At 38.8% G+C, this 19,064-nt stretch overlaps 1 protein-coding gene across 1 annotated transcript in view; it reads right to left on the bottom strand.

Moving 5' to 3' along the window:
• LOC124161886 (tuftelin-interacting protein 11) overlaps positions 1–19,064 on the bottom strand; it is a 119,373-nt gene that overhangs the window by 21,455 nt on the left and 78,854 nt on the right. The window contains exons 10-11 of the mRNA XM_046538135.1: positions 11,821–12,039; positions 3,318–3,412 (exon numbers count right to left, since the gene is read on the bottom strand). Of these exons, the coding sequence (XP_046394091.1) occupies positions 3,318–3,412; positions 11,821–12,039 (314 nt within the window). The remainder of the gene's footprint in view (positions 1–3,317; positions 3,413–11,820; positions 12,040–19,064) is intronic.

The following is a 19,064-nucleotide window of genomic DNA, read 5'->3' as shown; positions in this document are numbered from 1 at the left end:
ACCAGAAATAGGAATAAAGAATCCTATGATAAATCTCCCTCCCAAATCACTTTCTGTGTGGGAGATCTTGTTCTCTGCAAAAACCATCCTGTCAGTTCTAAAGGTGAACAGAAAATGGCAAAACTGGAACCTCTGTGGAACGGACCTTTTGTCCTTAAAAAGTATCTCTCTCCTGTAACAGTTATTCTGGAAGTTTCTCCTGGGAAAGAGAAAATCTGTCATGTTTCTCATTTAAAGGCATATCATGGTGGCATTCCTAATCCCAGTAACTAATAGGAGAGAAATATCATTGATTTTTTTTTATTTTTTTTTCTCAATGAATGCTAATGTTTGCTTTCTCAAATACTATTTGATGCTTGATTCGGTGTTGTATTTCTATTGATTCCTAATAATATTGTTTTGAATAATGAATAATAAGTCTATTTCTATGCTTGTAATTGAAATTTGTTCTGAAATATTGTATTGTACATGCTTATTCTCACTGCTTAAATCACTCATGTTATTTAGTGTTGGTCTACTGTGGTTGTGAGATGGGGTAAGGTGGAGGATTTATGGGTGTTTGGAGGGAGAGGACGGGAGAATAACTTGGGGAGAAATCCCCGAGATGGCTCGTTTCCAGATAAGCTGTGGAGGTGGCCCCAGTTATTAAGATTCAATTGTGTTTTGTGTCACCTTTCCTCCACCAAGACTTTATGGACATTCTCACAATTAGTGATTCTTGACAGTGATAAGTGTCGTGATTTTGCTGTGTTCGATATTCTATCGATGGCTGAGTGATTGAATTGATCAGCTGATCTTAAGACTGCCTACTGTGTCTTAGTGTGGCTTTTGGCGTTGAGTTGCGACCTCCATCGCCCGACAAGTATGAACTTTCATTTTGTCGCAAACAGCACGTAGCTCTTCAAGCTATTTCTATTGTTATATTGAAGAGTGAAATTTAGAGTGATTTTTTTTGTTGATGCAATATGCAGTTCTCATTTTGTTAGCATCGCCTATGATTCTTTTTTGTCTTGTTTAATTAATACTGAGAGATATATATACACATCTTGATTACATTTAGTCAGTACTTGATCAATATCTGACATGAATACCATATGCCTTGTAAATTGTTAATAATTATTGGAAAATCTAGGAAATTAGTGCAATCTATTGTTATTTATGTAAATCTTGTTGAATTTTGGAGGATTCTTTATTGATGATTAATTATGGACTGATAATATTCACAAACATGGAGGGTTTAAAGGGAGAATTAATAATGCCAATGTATATCATTTGAGTGAGACATATATCATGCTGAATATTTTGCTGCTATTTTGATAACCAATAATTATTTAGTGAATAACCGTATATTTGAATAAACTTGTACTTAATGATTATTTAAAATGGGATATATATTTTGTATGTCAACCCTAACTTTCTCTTGGGTTGCAATATGAATATGGGTAGAAGTTAAAAACCCATTTTTGTCAATCGTTGTTTTTTGATTAGGTGGTTGAACCCAACTCGATGGTCAACCCAGGGTTCTCATGAACCCAGCTGTTTTGCCAACCCAAGGTTGCCCATTTTTTAAGTGGTTGGTTATTGTATTGCTTTACTTGGTTTTAAAAACCACAAAATATCTCTGATGAGAGAAGGAACATTTGAGTTTGGTAAAGATATCCTGGTGTTATACCAATAATAATCCTCCCAGTTCCTTCTTGTCGCTGATGGTAATTATATGTAATTTTGATTCACTGTACACCGAAACAAGCATCACATTATGAGATATTGATTATTAATTTTATTTTCTTGCTATGTAATACTAAATCATTTACTCTATATCAATCAGCAATATTTCTTGTCTCACTCTTGTAATTATGCCATGTTACTCACTTAAGAATTCTGTTGAATTCCAAACATCACTCTTGAAGTTATCATTTACAGAGTGATAAAAATGTATATTCTTCTCAAAACTATTTTTTGAGTGATATTTCTTGAAAACTGTTGTCTCAACCAATAAACTTTTTTATATTCAGTTCAATTCTAACCACTGAATTATGGTTTTTTGTAAAATTCATGGGGGGTTAAACAGTGGGGGTTCATCCAGTGAAAACCAGTGGACCTGTGATGCCTCGACAAGTTTTCCAGGCATTAATCAGTTCTTGGTGGACGTGTCTTTGTCCACAAGTTCAAGCAATTTTTGTGGTCATTTTCCCACAGAGGATGTGGCATTTTTTTAGTGTCCCCCCTCCCCCCAAAATTTCTGGTACCCCCCCCAGAAATTCCTCGAACTTCCTCCGAACTTATCCGCAGAACTTCTCCCGCTAAGGACTTTTCGCGCTAAGGTTTTTCGCGCAAAGGATTTTCGCGCAAAAGGCCTGTAGCAAAAAGGCCCTGTCTCGCAAAATCCTGTCTCTGGAAAATCCTGTCTCTGGAAAATCCTGCCTCTGGAAACCCTGCCTCTGGAAACTCAGCCTCTGGAAACTCAGCCTCTGGAAACAGCCTCTGAAACAGCCCCGAAACAGCCTACTTGCAATCCAAGACTTATATAGGACTACTGCGGAGGAATACTTACTCCTTGGCAAGCAAGGGGAAATCGGTGCTAAGTCCATAGTATTGCACTTTGGAGTGAGAAGTTTTACCATTGTCCTATCACAACACTCTCTCCCTCCAACACCTCACCCCACTATCTCCTTCCCCTCCATGTGTTCCAATGAATATCCCTCTGATTCGACTGATGTCTCAAACCCAGAAGTTGAGGGGAAAATTTTGGGTGGTATGCTGTTGACTCAAAACCAGGGAATGATGTTTTGCGGAGCGGCCGTTCTACAGGAGCAGTGACGCACCAGTGGCGCAGTAGTTGAATTCGCCTGGCTACCCCTCCACTCCCTGGAAGAATCCCTCCCCTCAAATCCTGTCTCGTCTTGCAATAGGCAAGCCTCTTCTGCTCGTGCCCTGGTCGTGGACGCATGTCTAGTGAGACATGGCAAATTTAGAGCAATTATTCTGGTGGTATTTAGCTGGTAATGTTTCCTTTGGGATCATGAATTACTATCATTGTTTTCTGTAATACTTCTGATTTTTGAATACTCTACTTTGAATAGATATCGAACGGTAATAACTCTTAAATTGTTTTTGGCTACCTTTTTCTTGTGAGCTGTTTTTCTTGTTTGTGGAGTCTTGCCCTGATCCAGCTTGTGACCGACGGCTGGAGTATTTCAATATGTCTGGGCTTACGTGAACAATCAACTAGATTTACGACATAACGTCACATCACGAGGGTAAGCTCAAGCACGGCTCAAGAGAAGAGGGCAGGCAATGTGTGGGGGAGAACCCACCTGAAGCCACTTGGGAAAGAAGAACTTCTCGAGGAGGCTGGTCATCATGTGCACCGGAATCAAATCCACCCACTCCATCACCCAGTTCCAATGATCTGCAACACACAAATGCAATTTGTCACCAACAAGACAAGTTGCTCAAAATACAAGGGGTAGTCCTCTCTCATTCTCTTTTGAATCAGGCTTTTTTTCAAATTCAATTTTAACGGTTATACTTGCAAATTTCTTAGTTTGAGAAAAACATTTATATTTTCAGCAATGAAAGAAAACGTTATCTTGCAATTACCAGAGTAAACCCTTTTACAGCCGGCCCATTTCACGTGGGATGTACAAAGACTGCCAAGGCTATTTTCCGGAATTTGCAACATTTCAGATTTAAAACTTTTTCAGCTACTTAATTTTATTTAATACGTCTAGATTTTTTTCCCAATTCTTAAGATATATTTATATCTAATAACCATAGATAGATTATGGGGGTTTACATAAATTACAGCCATTGAAAAGGCCACAATCACGAAAAAAAGTGAAATAATTTGGGCCGATAAGTTGGCCCCCATTGGCAGTTTTCGCTCAACCAGCGAGGGAGGGCCGACATATCCATCCACCCAGTGGCAGTAAAAGGGTTAATAGCAGATCTAAAATACTAAATTGGGCATCAATTACAAATATGGCATGTTTTCAAAGAGAGACATCAAAGTATTTTCACCAACCATATTCCATTTAGAATTTCCTCCATGCATGCAGTTTTAAATTTTACAAGTTTAATCATGATTTTCTAATCAATACCGTATATCTCCGAATATAGTCCCCCCTTTTTTTCCAAAAATGGCCGCGGAAAAGTAAGAGGCAGTGGCGGTTAGCCCATAAGGACTCTCGGACGCCGCCCCTCCCAAATATTTGAAAAAGTAAAAAAAATAAATATCCATTAATTTATAATTATACATCTGATTAATCAAAGCGTTTTTTCAGTCCCATACATCGAAAGTGTTGGAAAAACACGAAAAGAAATAGCGCGAGAAGTTCGTATTTGTAGCCGTGGGGCGCTGGCCAGAACGTCCCAATCCATCCCCATGCAGTTATATGGAGAGTGGTAGTGGTGGGGGCCGCTGGTGCTATGACGCGTCTAACGTTGTGTCTTATGGAAGTCTTGGGACGTCGTCCGAAAATGCGCAGAGCGACGAGTGAGTTGACATCGCTGCGCAGGCCGGCGGGCGTATAATCTGGCGTCTACTTGGTGCTGCCACAGAAAAGGGACCTACGGAATCAGAATGGTCACTGTACTGGGTGTGGTTATACGATTTTAAATTTTTAATTACTGGTAGGTATTGCTACAGTAAATAAATTATCCCATTATGCTTGCGTTTTTTGGAGTTTGAATTCCGGAACACATAAAATCCAACCAGTTAAAGGCCGTATTGACGAAGGAAAACTATTCTCGAGTATTTGACACAGTTCTGTTATGATTACGAATTTCAAGAACCTTGGGGAAACTAATATTATAATATTTAGGCCTTAACAATGTATTCATATCTTCCCGATGATTAGAAATGCGGTACCTATTTTTCAGATAAATTTATCGAAAGACCTGCAGTATTAGGAAAAATCAGTTAACATTCCCCACTGATTTATAATTTAAGAAATAGTTGCGTGCGTGATAGGGTGAAGGATTAAATATGATTTAAATCGTTAAGCGCGACTTTAAATAGAGTCATTCAATTAATGTCATGAAGTGCCGCGTACAATGCACCTTTTGTGTGTAGGTTCATCATTTTTCTAGCCGTCGTTGTATTAGTTCATGTTCACCTAATTCCTCAGCGGCAGAGCGGTAGCTGTCTGACGGAAAATGCCCACTTGGGTCTGATTTAAGTGGCCTCGAAGAGTTCATATCAGTGCGGAAATCCTTACAGCTCCCATCTGTGGCTCAGTCGAGTCGTCTTCTTTTACGATCTATAACTTATTTTCTATTATATCATGGCAATGATTTCGAAGACACGGTTATTCCAAATGCGACCCGTTGGCGTCTCGTGTGTTTACCACATATGAATCTTAGACTCAAGGAGATGGTCCGTGACGTCCTTTGTTTGCTTGAATGCCTTTGCTGACCTTAAATTCGTCCCTCAGCTGAATCAGCATTAGTGGACCACGACTTCTATCTCCCTTGAGTCGTCCTTATAGTAACGGCAAGACTCTCGGAAAGAACGGAGTGAAATGAGTTCAGACATCATTTTCGAGGAGTTAATTGTGCGTAATTGCCGATTAAGAAGTTTCTTAGTGCTGTGTGTACATTCAAGAAGACAATTTTGAATTGATCAACAGTGCTCGTTTTTTAAAGGGAAATACAGGGAAAAATTGTCCCAATTCTGTGTCCAGGCACCTTTTTCTTTTTGGTCGTATTTTTCGTCGGCCTATTTTGTGTCGTCCCTTGTTTATTTATAGACCAGTGCCCTTGCCATGTTTTCAATCAGAAAGAGATTGTTGTCCAGCGCTGATTTCAACGAACGTGCAATTGATCACCTTGCTGGACAAAATGAAAGAAGGATGGACTTTTGCAATATAACTAAAGGCCTGTGAGTATTTCATATTTTGTTAAAAATGTGTGAGAAATGTTTAATTGTTGATTTTAAATCATACTGTATTCAAGAAGCAACGCGAACACCGCCATCAAAGTTTACATCTGCAATAGCAAAGCGCGCGCATTCTAGTAGTGTTTGTTGCCTAGTGGAAGTCAGTGACACTCTCCTCCCTCCTCAGGTGTTACAAGTGTCATTGTTACCTAAATCATTGCAAATGTTGTATAGATTTGACAAATAACGCATTATGATTGCAAAACGAACAACAGAGGTGTATTGCGGGCATATCCGCACGAAGAATGTAGACGCTAAAACCTAAAGTTACGTATTTTCGTTTGTATTTGCAAAATATCGCAGCAAATATATTTTTATTCTTCAAGATCATTGATCTGTATCATCGAGAGTCTGGACTAAGCCGATCCGTATGACCGAGAGTCTACTGCATTTAGTATTTATTAATCAAGCGTTATTAGGAAAACTAGGTATTTTGTTGAAAAAAAAACGGAACGTATGGCATCACAGAATTTAATTCCTAGATTGCCGTAAAAACGTAATAAAATACACGAAATATTAAAAAAATATGACCCCCCGGTGGAGTGCGCCCCCCCTAGCATTTGACTCACGAGCCGCCACTGGTAAGAGGGGGGGACTATAATCGAGTGTAATCCAGTTAAGCATACTAAAGGTGACCATCAAGTTATAAATAACGGCATAATGGCTAATGTTCTCGTAGTCTTTCTATTTGAGTATATTTATGAGGATTATAATCGGAGATATTAGTAAATACTGCCACGTTTTACCGGAAATTAAGACAATTTTTACCACAACTGTTGTACAGATACGATTCTTCCCATTCAAATAGCATATCGAATATGCGTTTTCACGGAATCCATCGGGTAGCCGTTAATTTTTCTTGGAAAAGTATTGTTAGAATAATTCAATCGACACTGATCACTTAATGACGCAAAACAGTAAATAATTAAAATGAAAACTAAACACACACTATCATTACATTAATCGAACACTAGAATTGAATCAATAGTATATGTACCCGTCGCTCATTTAATAACTACACGATTTAAATAATTGCGAAAAATAAACAGATAAAGTGAACCTTTCGTGACGATTTAGCATTTCATTGCATCCGTAGCTACTATATGTCCGTGCGGTTCGTGTTTACAACCACTGCCTTTACCGCCTTCACAGAACAAGAATGCGCAATAGGTGATGCATTTGTTTCTGAAAAGGCGCAATAATCGACGACTTTAAACCAGAAGCGCCGGCATTACTGCATTTGATCGAAATACAGCGACTCAGCATCGAAAGTGTGATCAATTTATTGAGGATTATCTTCAATTCGCCAGGGTAAGTAGGATCGATAAATTACGTCGCATAACGTTTCGCAATTATTTCCGCGATATTTTCTTTATTAAAAATAATTTTACGTTCAACAATGAGGTGATGGATCAAGTAGAAAGATGAGGATCAATCCTGCCGCAGATTAGAGGCCTTCAAAGAGTTTCGATGCCAATTTAAAAATAGCCGTTACAGAATACGCCGTAAATCATAGTATTTACAGCGCTAGCAAAGCGCTAATACATCGAGGAAGACATTTCGGGGGTCTCGATGCGGCAGATTCAAAGAATTAGAGGAAAATATCGTCGAATTTGTGCGCAAATGCAGAGCAGAAGCTCTTTGTGTAACTTATGCAATGATTCGCGACGAGGCATTGAAAATTGATATAATTTTGTTTCAGTTTTCATGTTTGTTGGAAAAAGTTTATTTCTTAATTTTATTACTTTGATATTTGTAAGTCCTGCAGTTTAATTGTTTTGCTTAGCAGGTATTTTATAGCAATATTTTTATAATATTTATAATTTATTTAACACAATTTTATTTAGATTTCCTAAATTCTTCAGGTCACTTGGATTTGTGAAGACTTTATGGGTGTGTTACACTGGATCTAAGGAAGTTTCAGGGCCAAATGCTGTTTATGGGCTTTAAGTTAAAGCTTATATATTGACATTGTCTGTAGTCATTTGGAAATCAAAAATATTAATAATTTGTGAAGGTTTAAAAAATACAATAGCCTTGGATACTTAAAAAAATTTCTCATTTCTTCATTACATCTGGTTAAGGAACTATAAATTACTGATACATGCAATGGATCACAACATGTTTTAGGTATAGTTATTTTGTTGTGATGGAAAATATGTGAACAGATTTGTTCTTAATCTTCACAGAAAATAATAGTTTTTATCGAATCTAGAATCTTAACTTGCTAACCACAGAAAAATTGCCTTCCTTTACATTTTAAAATTTTTCCCAAATCTGAGGTCTCAAAATTGGGGGGGGGGGGACTATATTCGGGGGGGGACTATATTCGGAGATATACGGTAACTTATACATAATCAATATACAGTGGAACTTGGTTAGTACGTTCCTCCTTAGTACGGCGATTTCTCTCGGTCCTGGTACCATCCGAACAAAATACAGGTAAAAGTATTTGGTTAGTGCGTTTGAAAAAATTGCGCTTTCCTGGTTAGTACGCTCAATTGCTTGCCGGGATGCAACCCGCAATTCGTTCTCTAGTATCTTCGTAAACCTCCGAATTCATGATTTAATTTATTACTATTAGCCATTGACATTCTTGCATTCGTTCCATATCTCTTTCCTCGACCGTGATTTATCCAAACGCATTCCTCAATTCTTGTAACGTGATGAATAATAAAATGTGGCCATTTATCAGGTATGTCTGACTAACTAAACTGCAGCCAATGAGAAGCCCCAATTTTCCCCACCCCGTGCTCCTCACCTTCTATTTGCCTCTGGAGTGCCCACTGCGCACAAATTTTGCGATTGGGCTATGGAGTACATGCGTATTTACTTGACTACTGCGGCGGGAGCAGACGATGCTCTGGATCTCCACACGAAGCTTAGCTTAAAAACTTGATTTCGGCACAAAAGCAAACGACATTAGACAATTTTTTAAAAGTAAATTTCAACTCTATAATATAAAATCTTCTTGTAATTACGTCGTAATATAATAATCGATATAATAATGAATCAATATATAGATCGATATCACAATCGATATGGTTTCATTCCAGAAGCGAATGGGCATGGCTGTCGCTGTAATTTAAGGTTAATACAATTTTATCCCATTTTTTATGATGTTTAAAAACAACCAGTGGACATAATCAGGGTTGTTGTTATATTCTCCGAGTATGCTGTGAGAAGGAAGAAATGACTTAGCTTTACTTGTCCTCTTTCTATAAATACATATAGGATAAATCACGGGAGATAGACGCCGTTTTCATGTCTTGTCTTATGAAAATCCATGAAATATTGTGATTTTTATTTACTTTGGTATTGTTTTTCAATGTAGCACTCATTTTCTTGATTTTAAAGGTGAAAAAAAGAGTTCAGGAAGGTGATCCTACGAGAACTACCGATAGTAGTTGTAATTATGACGACTTTTCCACAGATTACAATCACCCCGACTGCTATTATTTACTTTCCTCATTAGCACGTTTTCCTGGTTAGTACGTTCATTTTTTGTGGTACCTTCAGAAACGTACTAAACAAGTTCCACCATATATAATCTTGTATAGCATGATATTGATTTTATTTACATTGTACGATTGGCAACAGACTAGCAACCATATAAACGTGTGTAAGAGATGCACACAGGACTCTTACATGCTTATTGTTTTCTAATCTTCATCATTGCAATGAAAAATATTTTACTATAAAATGTTTAAATCAAGCTGCGGAAAGAATGCCTTCTCCATTTGTTCTCGGTGCTGCAACGACTGCCCTGGATTTTTGAAGGAGAACACACATCATTCATGTTTACGAAAAATATGTATGTCAGAGAGCTTTGAAGCAAACAATTTCAACACGTTCAATAATTTTTCTCGGAAATATACAATGATATGTGGGCACTTTATTTACCTGATATAGGGGAATCGTTTATGTGGGGGAAAGGTTCAAATTTGCAGCCTTATTCACGGCCGACGGTCATGCATGGGAGGGGTACATATCACTTTGTTTTGCCTGTCTCTACGATGACTACCATTCTGAATTTTAGATAAAGTAACATTAGAAATTTCAATGTGATTTTACTAACGACCAGTTTCGTCGCTGTGGGACATTATCAGGTAAAATCGAAACTGGTCGTTAGTAAAGTCACATGTGAAATTTCCAATGTTATTTTATTTAAAATGAAGATATTTCACCAAGTCATGCCTCAAACCATCAATACCATTCTGAAACTTGCAAATCAAGAATTAACATCTGTGCTGACCGCTGTTTAGAGAAATTGCCCTGTGGCTGACTTTTTGACAAAAATTTGTATTTTTTAATTATTACTTTAACAACGCGATCTTATGATCTGTGATGCTGGATACATGTTTTCACACTATTTTTCCAAAAGTAACCCTTCATTTGTTAAAAATTTGAAATTAAAATTTTCCAAGAATCCTGTCAAACTTGTGATACCTTCCTGCAACACACCTATATGTTTCCGATATTTCTATGCTCTTTGTCAGTACTGCAGCGAAAACCCATTCAGACGTAATGACTTTCTGGAAAAAAAACTAATGGAAATAGTAATGCAGCTAATGATTATTTTAACCTGGAAATGATACATTTAAATATGATTTTAAATGTTTTATTGCACTAAAGTAATATTGTGAGTATTACCAATACGTATTTCCTGCAAAAGTGTAGTTCAGGGTTCCCACTCTACCTCAATAATGAAATTCTCGATTTTTTCCAGGTTTTCAAGTTTTCCCAGTTTTTTCAGGTTTTAATGGTCTCAACGTCATCAAATTCACGGTCCGTTAATAAGCCAACAATGAGACAATCACCGGCGGCAAATCATCAAAAAATTAACATATGCGACAGATGCCGTGAACGTAACCGCAGCAATGAAAAGTGATATCTGTTATGACGTCACCTATTGTTTGCAAAATTCAGGGCTGGCTAATGGCCCAACCCAACCACAATCTTGCTCGGATGCCAAATACCATGGCCTCCTTTAATATGCAAATGTCCTTAGGACCTTCTTCCGTCTGGACACCGGAAGTCCTTTTTTAATTCCTCGCCAAGAGATTGTTTTTTGTTCATCGTATTATTACCGCACATTAACCAAATTTCCATTACCCAATCTTTCCGAGATCGCGGAAAATATTTTATTAAAATTATTTACAGAATGTAATAAATCAATTTCATATAATTATAATGCACTTGGTTTGAAATATATAAATACAAAATAAATACCTGCTGAAACATGTTATTTTCAGTTTCACTTTATTATTCACATAAACTCACTAAACGAGGTGAGTGCAGTCTATTGAGAGCTATTGCCATAAATTGAAAGCCCATTTGCCGTAGAAATGTTTCCTGAAGTAAAATTCCAATGGCAAACTCATATTTCTAAGCATATGGCATGTGCCCTCATTTTGCATGGGAACTGAACTTCGAGTTACAAATCAGATAATTTTCGAAAATGGTTCATTCTGGGTCCATTAGAAATGTAAGTTATTTCATTCGTCCTTTTTTGAATACAAGTCCATCCCAAGCTATCACTGAAATTGAAACGCTTAGACAAAACAACAGACTTCCGCAATTAAAATGGAAATAATCGGTCAATGTGTCGTCATATAGTACGGACCAATTACTACACTTAGAATATTCGTGTGTAGGTAAATGCGTAGACTAGAGTCTGCACATGCCTGACCTTGAAACATGATTAACATATCAAATTTGATCAGTCAATTGTAATATTATTATGTATCAAGATTGAGATATTTTTAAGGTTTTACGACGGAATTCATAGCTTTTTCAGGTTTTTTCATGGTAGACGAAATTCACGGTTTTCATGCAATCACCAGCGAAGCAGGTATAAATAAAGGGGTACCACTCACCAAGGTGCTGCTGGTGTGGGTTGATTTGAAGTTCCTGGAGCGCCACTTGCAGCTTGGGCAAGATGTTCTTGGCGAGGAAGGCGTCCATATCACCCCTGGGGAAGGCAGATGCCCACGGAGTGAGCATGAGCCGAGCGGACCGGTCTGATGGGTGCCAGCCCACCAGCGCCACCGACAACTTCTGCCGAATGGTTGGGTACACAATCTCCAAGCGACTGCCTGCAACACAAGTACCTACTTCAGACGTCAAGAGACGGGATTTGACCACTGGCTGAGCCATATCAAATTCGTGGAAAAAAATTAGAATGCCCAATTACTTGCCAACCAAATTCAGATCTGAATCTGATATGGAACCAAGACTTCAGCTATGACACTGACGGATGTTCCATGGTTTCAGATTTAGTAGTTGTGATGTTCTTCAAATGGAACAGGAGGGTGTATCAGAAATGGAATGTCAGTTTTAGGCATGCAACTACATATAAGACGACTGATATGAAACGTGAGTTCCAAATACATCTGTATTTCAGAATATAGCTATGGAACATGATTTATTATGATACACAAATTTCAGCATCTGGGCAGATAAATGAAACGTCATTGTTACCGCTACAAATTATTGATATCAGAGTCCATGAATGTCTTAATTCCCAGCCTAGGGACCACAGCAAAGCTATACGCAGATGGACAACATTTCACACCTAACAAGGAATATTAACAAAGTGTAACTCCCTGATTGCAATAAAACTTGGTAGACTTGTAGATTATTGTTGGACAACAAACTCCGTTCAATTTTAACTGCCCTCCCTCGAGTTGAGGTATTAGCAATGAAAATGTGTGAAAATGCAATCTGCATAAAGAGGTGACGTCTCTGCAAGTGACCTTCCCCTGATCCTTTGCCGCTGTTTGTTGGATGGTGCAGTGCCTGAGTTTCATCGCTTCCCCTTGGGGAGGAGCTACAATCTGAAGACTATCATTGTTTAGAAACTAAATTTTTTCCCATTGGCCTCTTTGTTTTCATGGCTATTCAAATCATTCCGGAAGATTTCCTTCCGCACCTGCTCAATTGAAATAGATATTAAGCTTGCCAATGAGTGACCCATACCGTTGGATTCTTTTCTCAAGTTTTGGCCACATATCTCTTTCTAGCAAAATCATCAAAGGGAATTGGTCCAAGTGGACTGTAGAATAGGGTGGCCAGTACAGTTGTCTACTTAGAGCAGCGTCTCAGAGCCGAGATTTTTTCCAAATCAGATAATGTTAACTACTGTAGCCTAAGACCAACAGTGTAAATTTTTTGAAAACTTTGGTTTATTTTGGAGACAAACACCAGAATGGAGAATGAATTACTGCTCCAAAGCCTATTTTGGAAATAACTAATGATGATTCTAACTTTCAGATTTATATTAACAGAGCTTAAAGGTTATTAATCCGATTCTATGGTTTTGCAATGGGTGGTAATGGTCAACTTATTTTGTGTGTAGGCATCCCACATACCATCCAAATTGTCAGAGGCTGCATGTGCCATCCCTTCACTTTTAGAAGTCCAATTAGCAGCAAATTACCCACTTTTCCAAATATGTAATATCCCTTTTTTGACTGTCTCAATGGACTTCCCACTGTCCCTATCTGGGATTTTTCTTCCTCATAGGAAAATCTCCCCGGGATGGTGGTAAAGAAATTGCTTATGCTTGGTTTCGCTAATAGTAGGGCCCCCTTCGCTTCCATAGCGCTGGGTGTTTTTTCCCTCGTCCTCTCCTTTACATTCCAATCCTTTCTCCAGAGGCGTCGGCGGGCTCCGATCGCGACGGCGCCTCTATCCCTTTTCCTTCCCATCCAGCCCCTCCCCGGGTGATCGGGCGAATAAGGCTGTGGCATTTTTTAAGTGTTGCCCCCCCCCCAAAAAATTTCTGGTACCCCCCCCCCCCCAGAAATTCCTCGAACTTCCTCCGAACTTATCCGCAGAACTTCTCCCGCCAAGAACTTTTCTCGCTAAGGTTTTTTCGCGCAAAGGATTTTTCGCGCAAAGGGGCCCTGTAGCAAAGTGCCCTGTCTCGCAAAATCCTGTCTCTGGAAAATCCTGTCTCTGGAAATCCTGCCTCTGGAATCAGCCTCTGAAACAGCCCCGAAACAACCCCGAACCAACCCCGAACCAACCTACCTGCAATGCAAGACTTATATAGGACTACTGCGGAGAAATACTTCTCCTTGGCAAGCAAGGGGAAATCGGTGCTAAGGCCTTAGTATTGGACTTGGAGTGAGAAGTATTACCATTGTCCTATCACAACTCTGTCTCCCTCCAACACCTCACCCCAGTATCTCCCTCCCCTCCATGTGTTCCAATGAACTATCCCTCTGTTTCCTCTGATGTCTCCAACCCAGAAGTTGAGGGGAAAATTCTGGGTGCAGTGCTGTTGTCTCAAAACCAGGGGAAGGCTGATTTTGTGGAGCGGCCGTCCTATGCAGAGTGGCGCCGTAGTTGAATTCGCCTGCCTACCCCTCCACTCCCTGGAAGAATCCCTCCCCTCAAAATACTGCTTGTCCTGAAAAGGGGAGCTCTCTTTCTGATCGTGACCTGCTGGGAGTCACATGTCTTGTGAGGCATGAGATTTTTAGAGCAATTTTCTGCTGGTATTTAGCTGGTAATGTTTCCTTTGGGATCATGAATTTACTATCATTGTTTTCTGTAATACTTCTGATTTTTTTAATACTCTACTTTGAATAGATATCGTACGGTAATAACTCGTAAATTATTTTTGGCTACCTTTTTCTTGTGAGCTGTTTTTCTTGTTTATGGAGTCTTACCCTGATCCAGCATGTGACCGACGGTTGGAGTATTTCCCTTGTCTGGACTTACGTGAAAAATCAACCAGATTTTACGACGTAACGTTACAAGGCTAGGCCTTGGGTTCCCGACCCCGGTGGTTGTATCCTCGAAGGGCTCCCCTTGAGCTCTCATGGTTCTCTGTCTCAATGGACCTTCAGTGAGAAATAACTCTTTCAATTCTTACTTACTTTTGGAATGCATCTATTCCATGATGATATGTTGAGTGATAAAGTATTTTTTAATAAAAAACATGCATTAAAAAAAGCATAAACAGCTCTCTCATGTCTCTTCAGTAATATTCTTCAATACACATGTGGTGATATTTCTCAGAAATCACTGAGAAAAAAATTAAATTGGTCATTTCTCATTGGCCCCTTTTAATTAATTCCCTTTCCGTATCTCTTTCTAACCTCCCATTTCTCTTTTTCAACTAGCATTTCTCTTAATCTCCTATTTCTCTTTCTCATCTCTCTTTTTACTTTCTCATTTCCTATTTCACTTTCTCACCATCCTTTTCTCTTTCTCATATCCCATTTCTCTTTTTCCCCTCAACATTCCTTTTTCCCTTTTCTCTTTCTCATTTCTGATTTCTCTTTCTCATTTCTGATTTCTCTTTCTCATTTCTGATTTCTCTTTCTCATTTCTGATTTCTCTTTCTAATCTCCCATTTTTCTTTCTCATAGTCAGGTTTTCTTTTTCCTCACCCATTTTCTTTCTCGTCTCCTTTTTTTTTCTTTTTCCTATTTTTTTGCTCACCTTTTCCATCAAACTGTCTCTGATTTCCCTGCTTTGGCACATCTATTGAGTAGCTTGGTGCAATACAAACTTTCTAGTACTTAGCACGTACAAACCATTCGTTGTTACCTGGGTACTACCAATTTTAGGATCACATCCTTTTCTTGTTTCGATTCATTACCCTTCAATCTTGCACAGATTATGTATAAATTTCATAAACCAAGAATAGTGCATGGTGCAAGATGTGTAAACATCGACTTTGCACTGTTTGCGGCCTATATCCTAGGAATTATTGGATTACCATTCTCTGTAAGGTTGATGAATATTTGAAAGAATAATGATTATCTGCCAGGGCTAATGAGATTGTGTATCCCTCTATCCAAGTTGATAACTCAGACAATTGCAAGATCTTCTGAGTGATCATCTTAGTCCCATTCAATGGACTCCTCTATCTATTCCAGGGTGGAATTCGGTAATAGGGTGGTTTCCTATTATTTTTTTATTGCCTAAATCGAAAGATTATTACTCCTGGGGTAAGTATTTCACGCTTTTAGATTTATAAATGACGATATCTATTTTTCGCGATTAAATGAAAAGTGAAAATTTTCAAGCGCGCGAAAACGCGACGCTTAAGTATGAATGTCGGGAAGTCTCTCCGCGTGACGTATTTCTGGTTCCCCCTCCCACCCTGCGAGGTGACCTTGAGGCGAGGCTTAGCGCTGATACGACGCAGGCTGCTAGCGGCTAGCCTAGTACCCTGCTGACTGGTAGCGCTTGGCTTAAATAAGGATTATTAATAACTTATCAAACGAGGAAAACTTTCCGACCTTAGCCAGTTTTAATAAGTGATTGTTAAGACATGTTTCCCTGAGCTCTGCGCCTCATGCATGCAATGGTAACCTCAGACGACGTATAACTCCTATCTTCTCGTATAGAAACTAGGTCCCTGTGATGTCACGTGGAGTGGCATCGCATGGGCGCCAATCTGGCCCTTTTCAAATGAGGATAAAAATGGACCATTGCCATTCGTCTAACCCGGTATTTCTAAAACAAAATAATTTGTATATTATGAATACACTAATGGTGGGTAACGAATCGCAATCAATGCCTTTCGTTTTCTTTGATGAAGGAAACCACCCTATTTGGAGCTCCAGACATGAAGAGTTTCAGCTTCTCAACATAATCATCTCCTATTGATGTTTTGTAACTTGATGGAGTGTTCTGTACCACCCAAATACATGACGAGTTAGTAAAGACCATGAAAAACTTTTCTAGTAATTCCACAAGAATTTGACATCACTCACAGAGAGCCAATCAGAAAGTTAGTTTAATAGAAAAGTTAAGTTGTTCTCATGACCATGCAGTGATTTTAACTATTTTGTTCACATTTTAATTACTTTTCAAATTGATGGAAAAATTCAGTGACATGAAATCAAATGCAACAACATATGCACTGGAATTCACCATTCTTTCTATTGCAGATATGGTGATAAAAAAAATATTCTTAAGGATATACCTTATCATTACAATGCCTGATGTCTTGATGGTGAGTTTGATCGCACTAATAACAGGTGTGAACCAGTTTTAATGTAGAAAACATAATTTTATTTAGAGAAAAAAATTCAATCAGGAGATCAGAGAACTCCACAGGAAGTATGATATTAATGGTGAAATTAGGGGCAGTATAAGATGGTTTGGTCATGTGTGCTGAGAAAAGAAGACAGAAGTACGATTACAGAGGCAGATATGAAGGCAAACCAAGATGGACCTCAAAGAGCAAGAGAGGAAGACCCAGAGAGAGATCAAGGTGGGACTAAGGACTAAAATCTGATTTGGAGATGGTTGTAGTTTCAGAACAGGAAGTGACAGGACAGAAAGGGATGGTGGGACATTGTTGGCTAATGCGACCATTGAGTGTCAACAAGGGCATACATACTTGAGTGGCCCAAGGAGTGAGTGTGAATAAATCAATGGAAAGTTTGGAAGTGAAAAAGTTACAAGGCAATATCACTTTTGCAATTGATGATATTATCAATAGATAGTGCTGCATCACCAGTTTTAGTAATTTATTTTGTATTTGTCGAAACAAAAGGACCAAAAACAGCACTCAAACTTAAAAAAAGGGAACACGCTAAATGAATTATAAAAAAAAACTACAGTGGAACCTCATTAAAGTGAGTACGGGCTATAGCAACACCCCCGCTATTACGAGAGATAACCGATGCACCGTCAATTGTCCCTATAATAAGCGTGTTAAAAAATTTGTTTTTACGAGGCCCTTTTGGTGTTGGCTCTCGCCATAGCGAGGGTTTCACCGCCGGAAAAACTTACATCAAGACTCCTTAATCTCAGTAATTGCTAGCGATCTGTTAGAAATGAAGTTAATGGAGTGCTCAGTCTCAAATTTATGTGGTAAACTGTCGTTCGATAAATAAGTAGTTAATTTTGGTGAAAATATTGCGGCATTAGCATTCGCGAATGCTTGATCTTCTTTTGTTCCTCGGGCGGCAGAAAGCTGTCGTCAGCAAAACCGCACGTCCATGAGTTGCATGAATAGAAAGCATTTGATGGTAGACACCATGGACAAAAAAATACCAAACACGTCTAAGCGAGAAAATAAAAATAAAGGAGTAATATGAGAGTGCCGAAATTAATTTATCTTCCTATTCACTCTTCACAATTAAAAAAAACAAAAGCACCCAAGGAATGCAGACTATGGAGAGTTATAAGGAGCTTTGTTCGGGTGGTTTTGCCCACTCCAATCTGGGGGAACTCCTAAGAAAGGGGCTACGCCTAAGCCTAAAGCGGAGTATTTCAGGGATAGATTGCGAATCGAGAATTTCAAGAGTTCGGAAGGTTGATTATACTAATGCAAAGCATCAAAGCGTTATCTCCCCTCATAATTGCTGGTGATGCCTGCGGTGTAAACCCGAAGTCGTAGAAGAAAGGACTCTGATCATAAGTATCTTAAGGAGTATTCCCTGCGTGATGTAACATAGACGAAAGGGAACTTTTTTTACATCCTACTCCCCGACAAAATCCTTGCAGTACGAGGTATTTCTTGCAATGATGCCTCTAAAGGTACGTATTGCACCTTAGCGATGATGTAGGATGTACGATGCAATGATACTGAGCGTGAAATGTCTGGATGGACGTATTTATTCTCCGTTGCGGGTTCACAAGGGTGAACTATTCGCGTCAGTGGCCGGAGTCGTACTGGCGCTCTCTTCCGTCACGTGGGTAGCCGAGCATCCCCTGGTGGCCGCTGGAAGAACTCACAGAACAACTGACACTCGTTTGCAGTGCCGTGGTAAACTTGGTGTATTATTTCAAATACGTCGCGATCGTAAAACTCAAAAAGGAACTTTTTTTAACAACGGCAATTTTAATCACATCATTTTTCAAGCTTAGCAAACTTTTTACCGTAGATAATGAAGATATTACATTATCTGATAGAAAAAGTCTTCCAAGGCAGGAATGTTATACAACCTTCCACAGTTTTCGACTGCAGAAACAAATGCAATACGTTATTTCACTTCACTGCCGCTTAATGTACAGGAACAATAAACATACACCAATGGAAACATTTGAGGCATTAAATAACCGCGATACAGTTTTATTAGTTAATTTTTGAATTTTCAGTGGAAAATACCAAAATAATAAAATGATTACATAAATGCACTAA

This window comes from Ischnura elegans, chromosome 7, assembly GCF_921293095.1.
Source record: "Ischnura elegans chromosome 7, ioIscEleg1.1, whole genome shotgun sequence".
Lineage (NCBI taxonomy): Eukaryota > Metazoa > Arthropoda > Insecta > Odonata > Coenagrionidae > Ischnura > Ischnura elegans.
The sequence above is the reverse complement of the archived record's forward strand: the minus strand, read 5'-3'. Positions and strand labels throughout refer to the sequence as shown.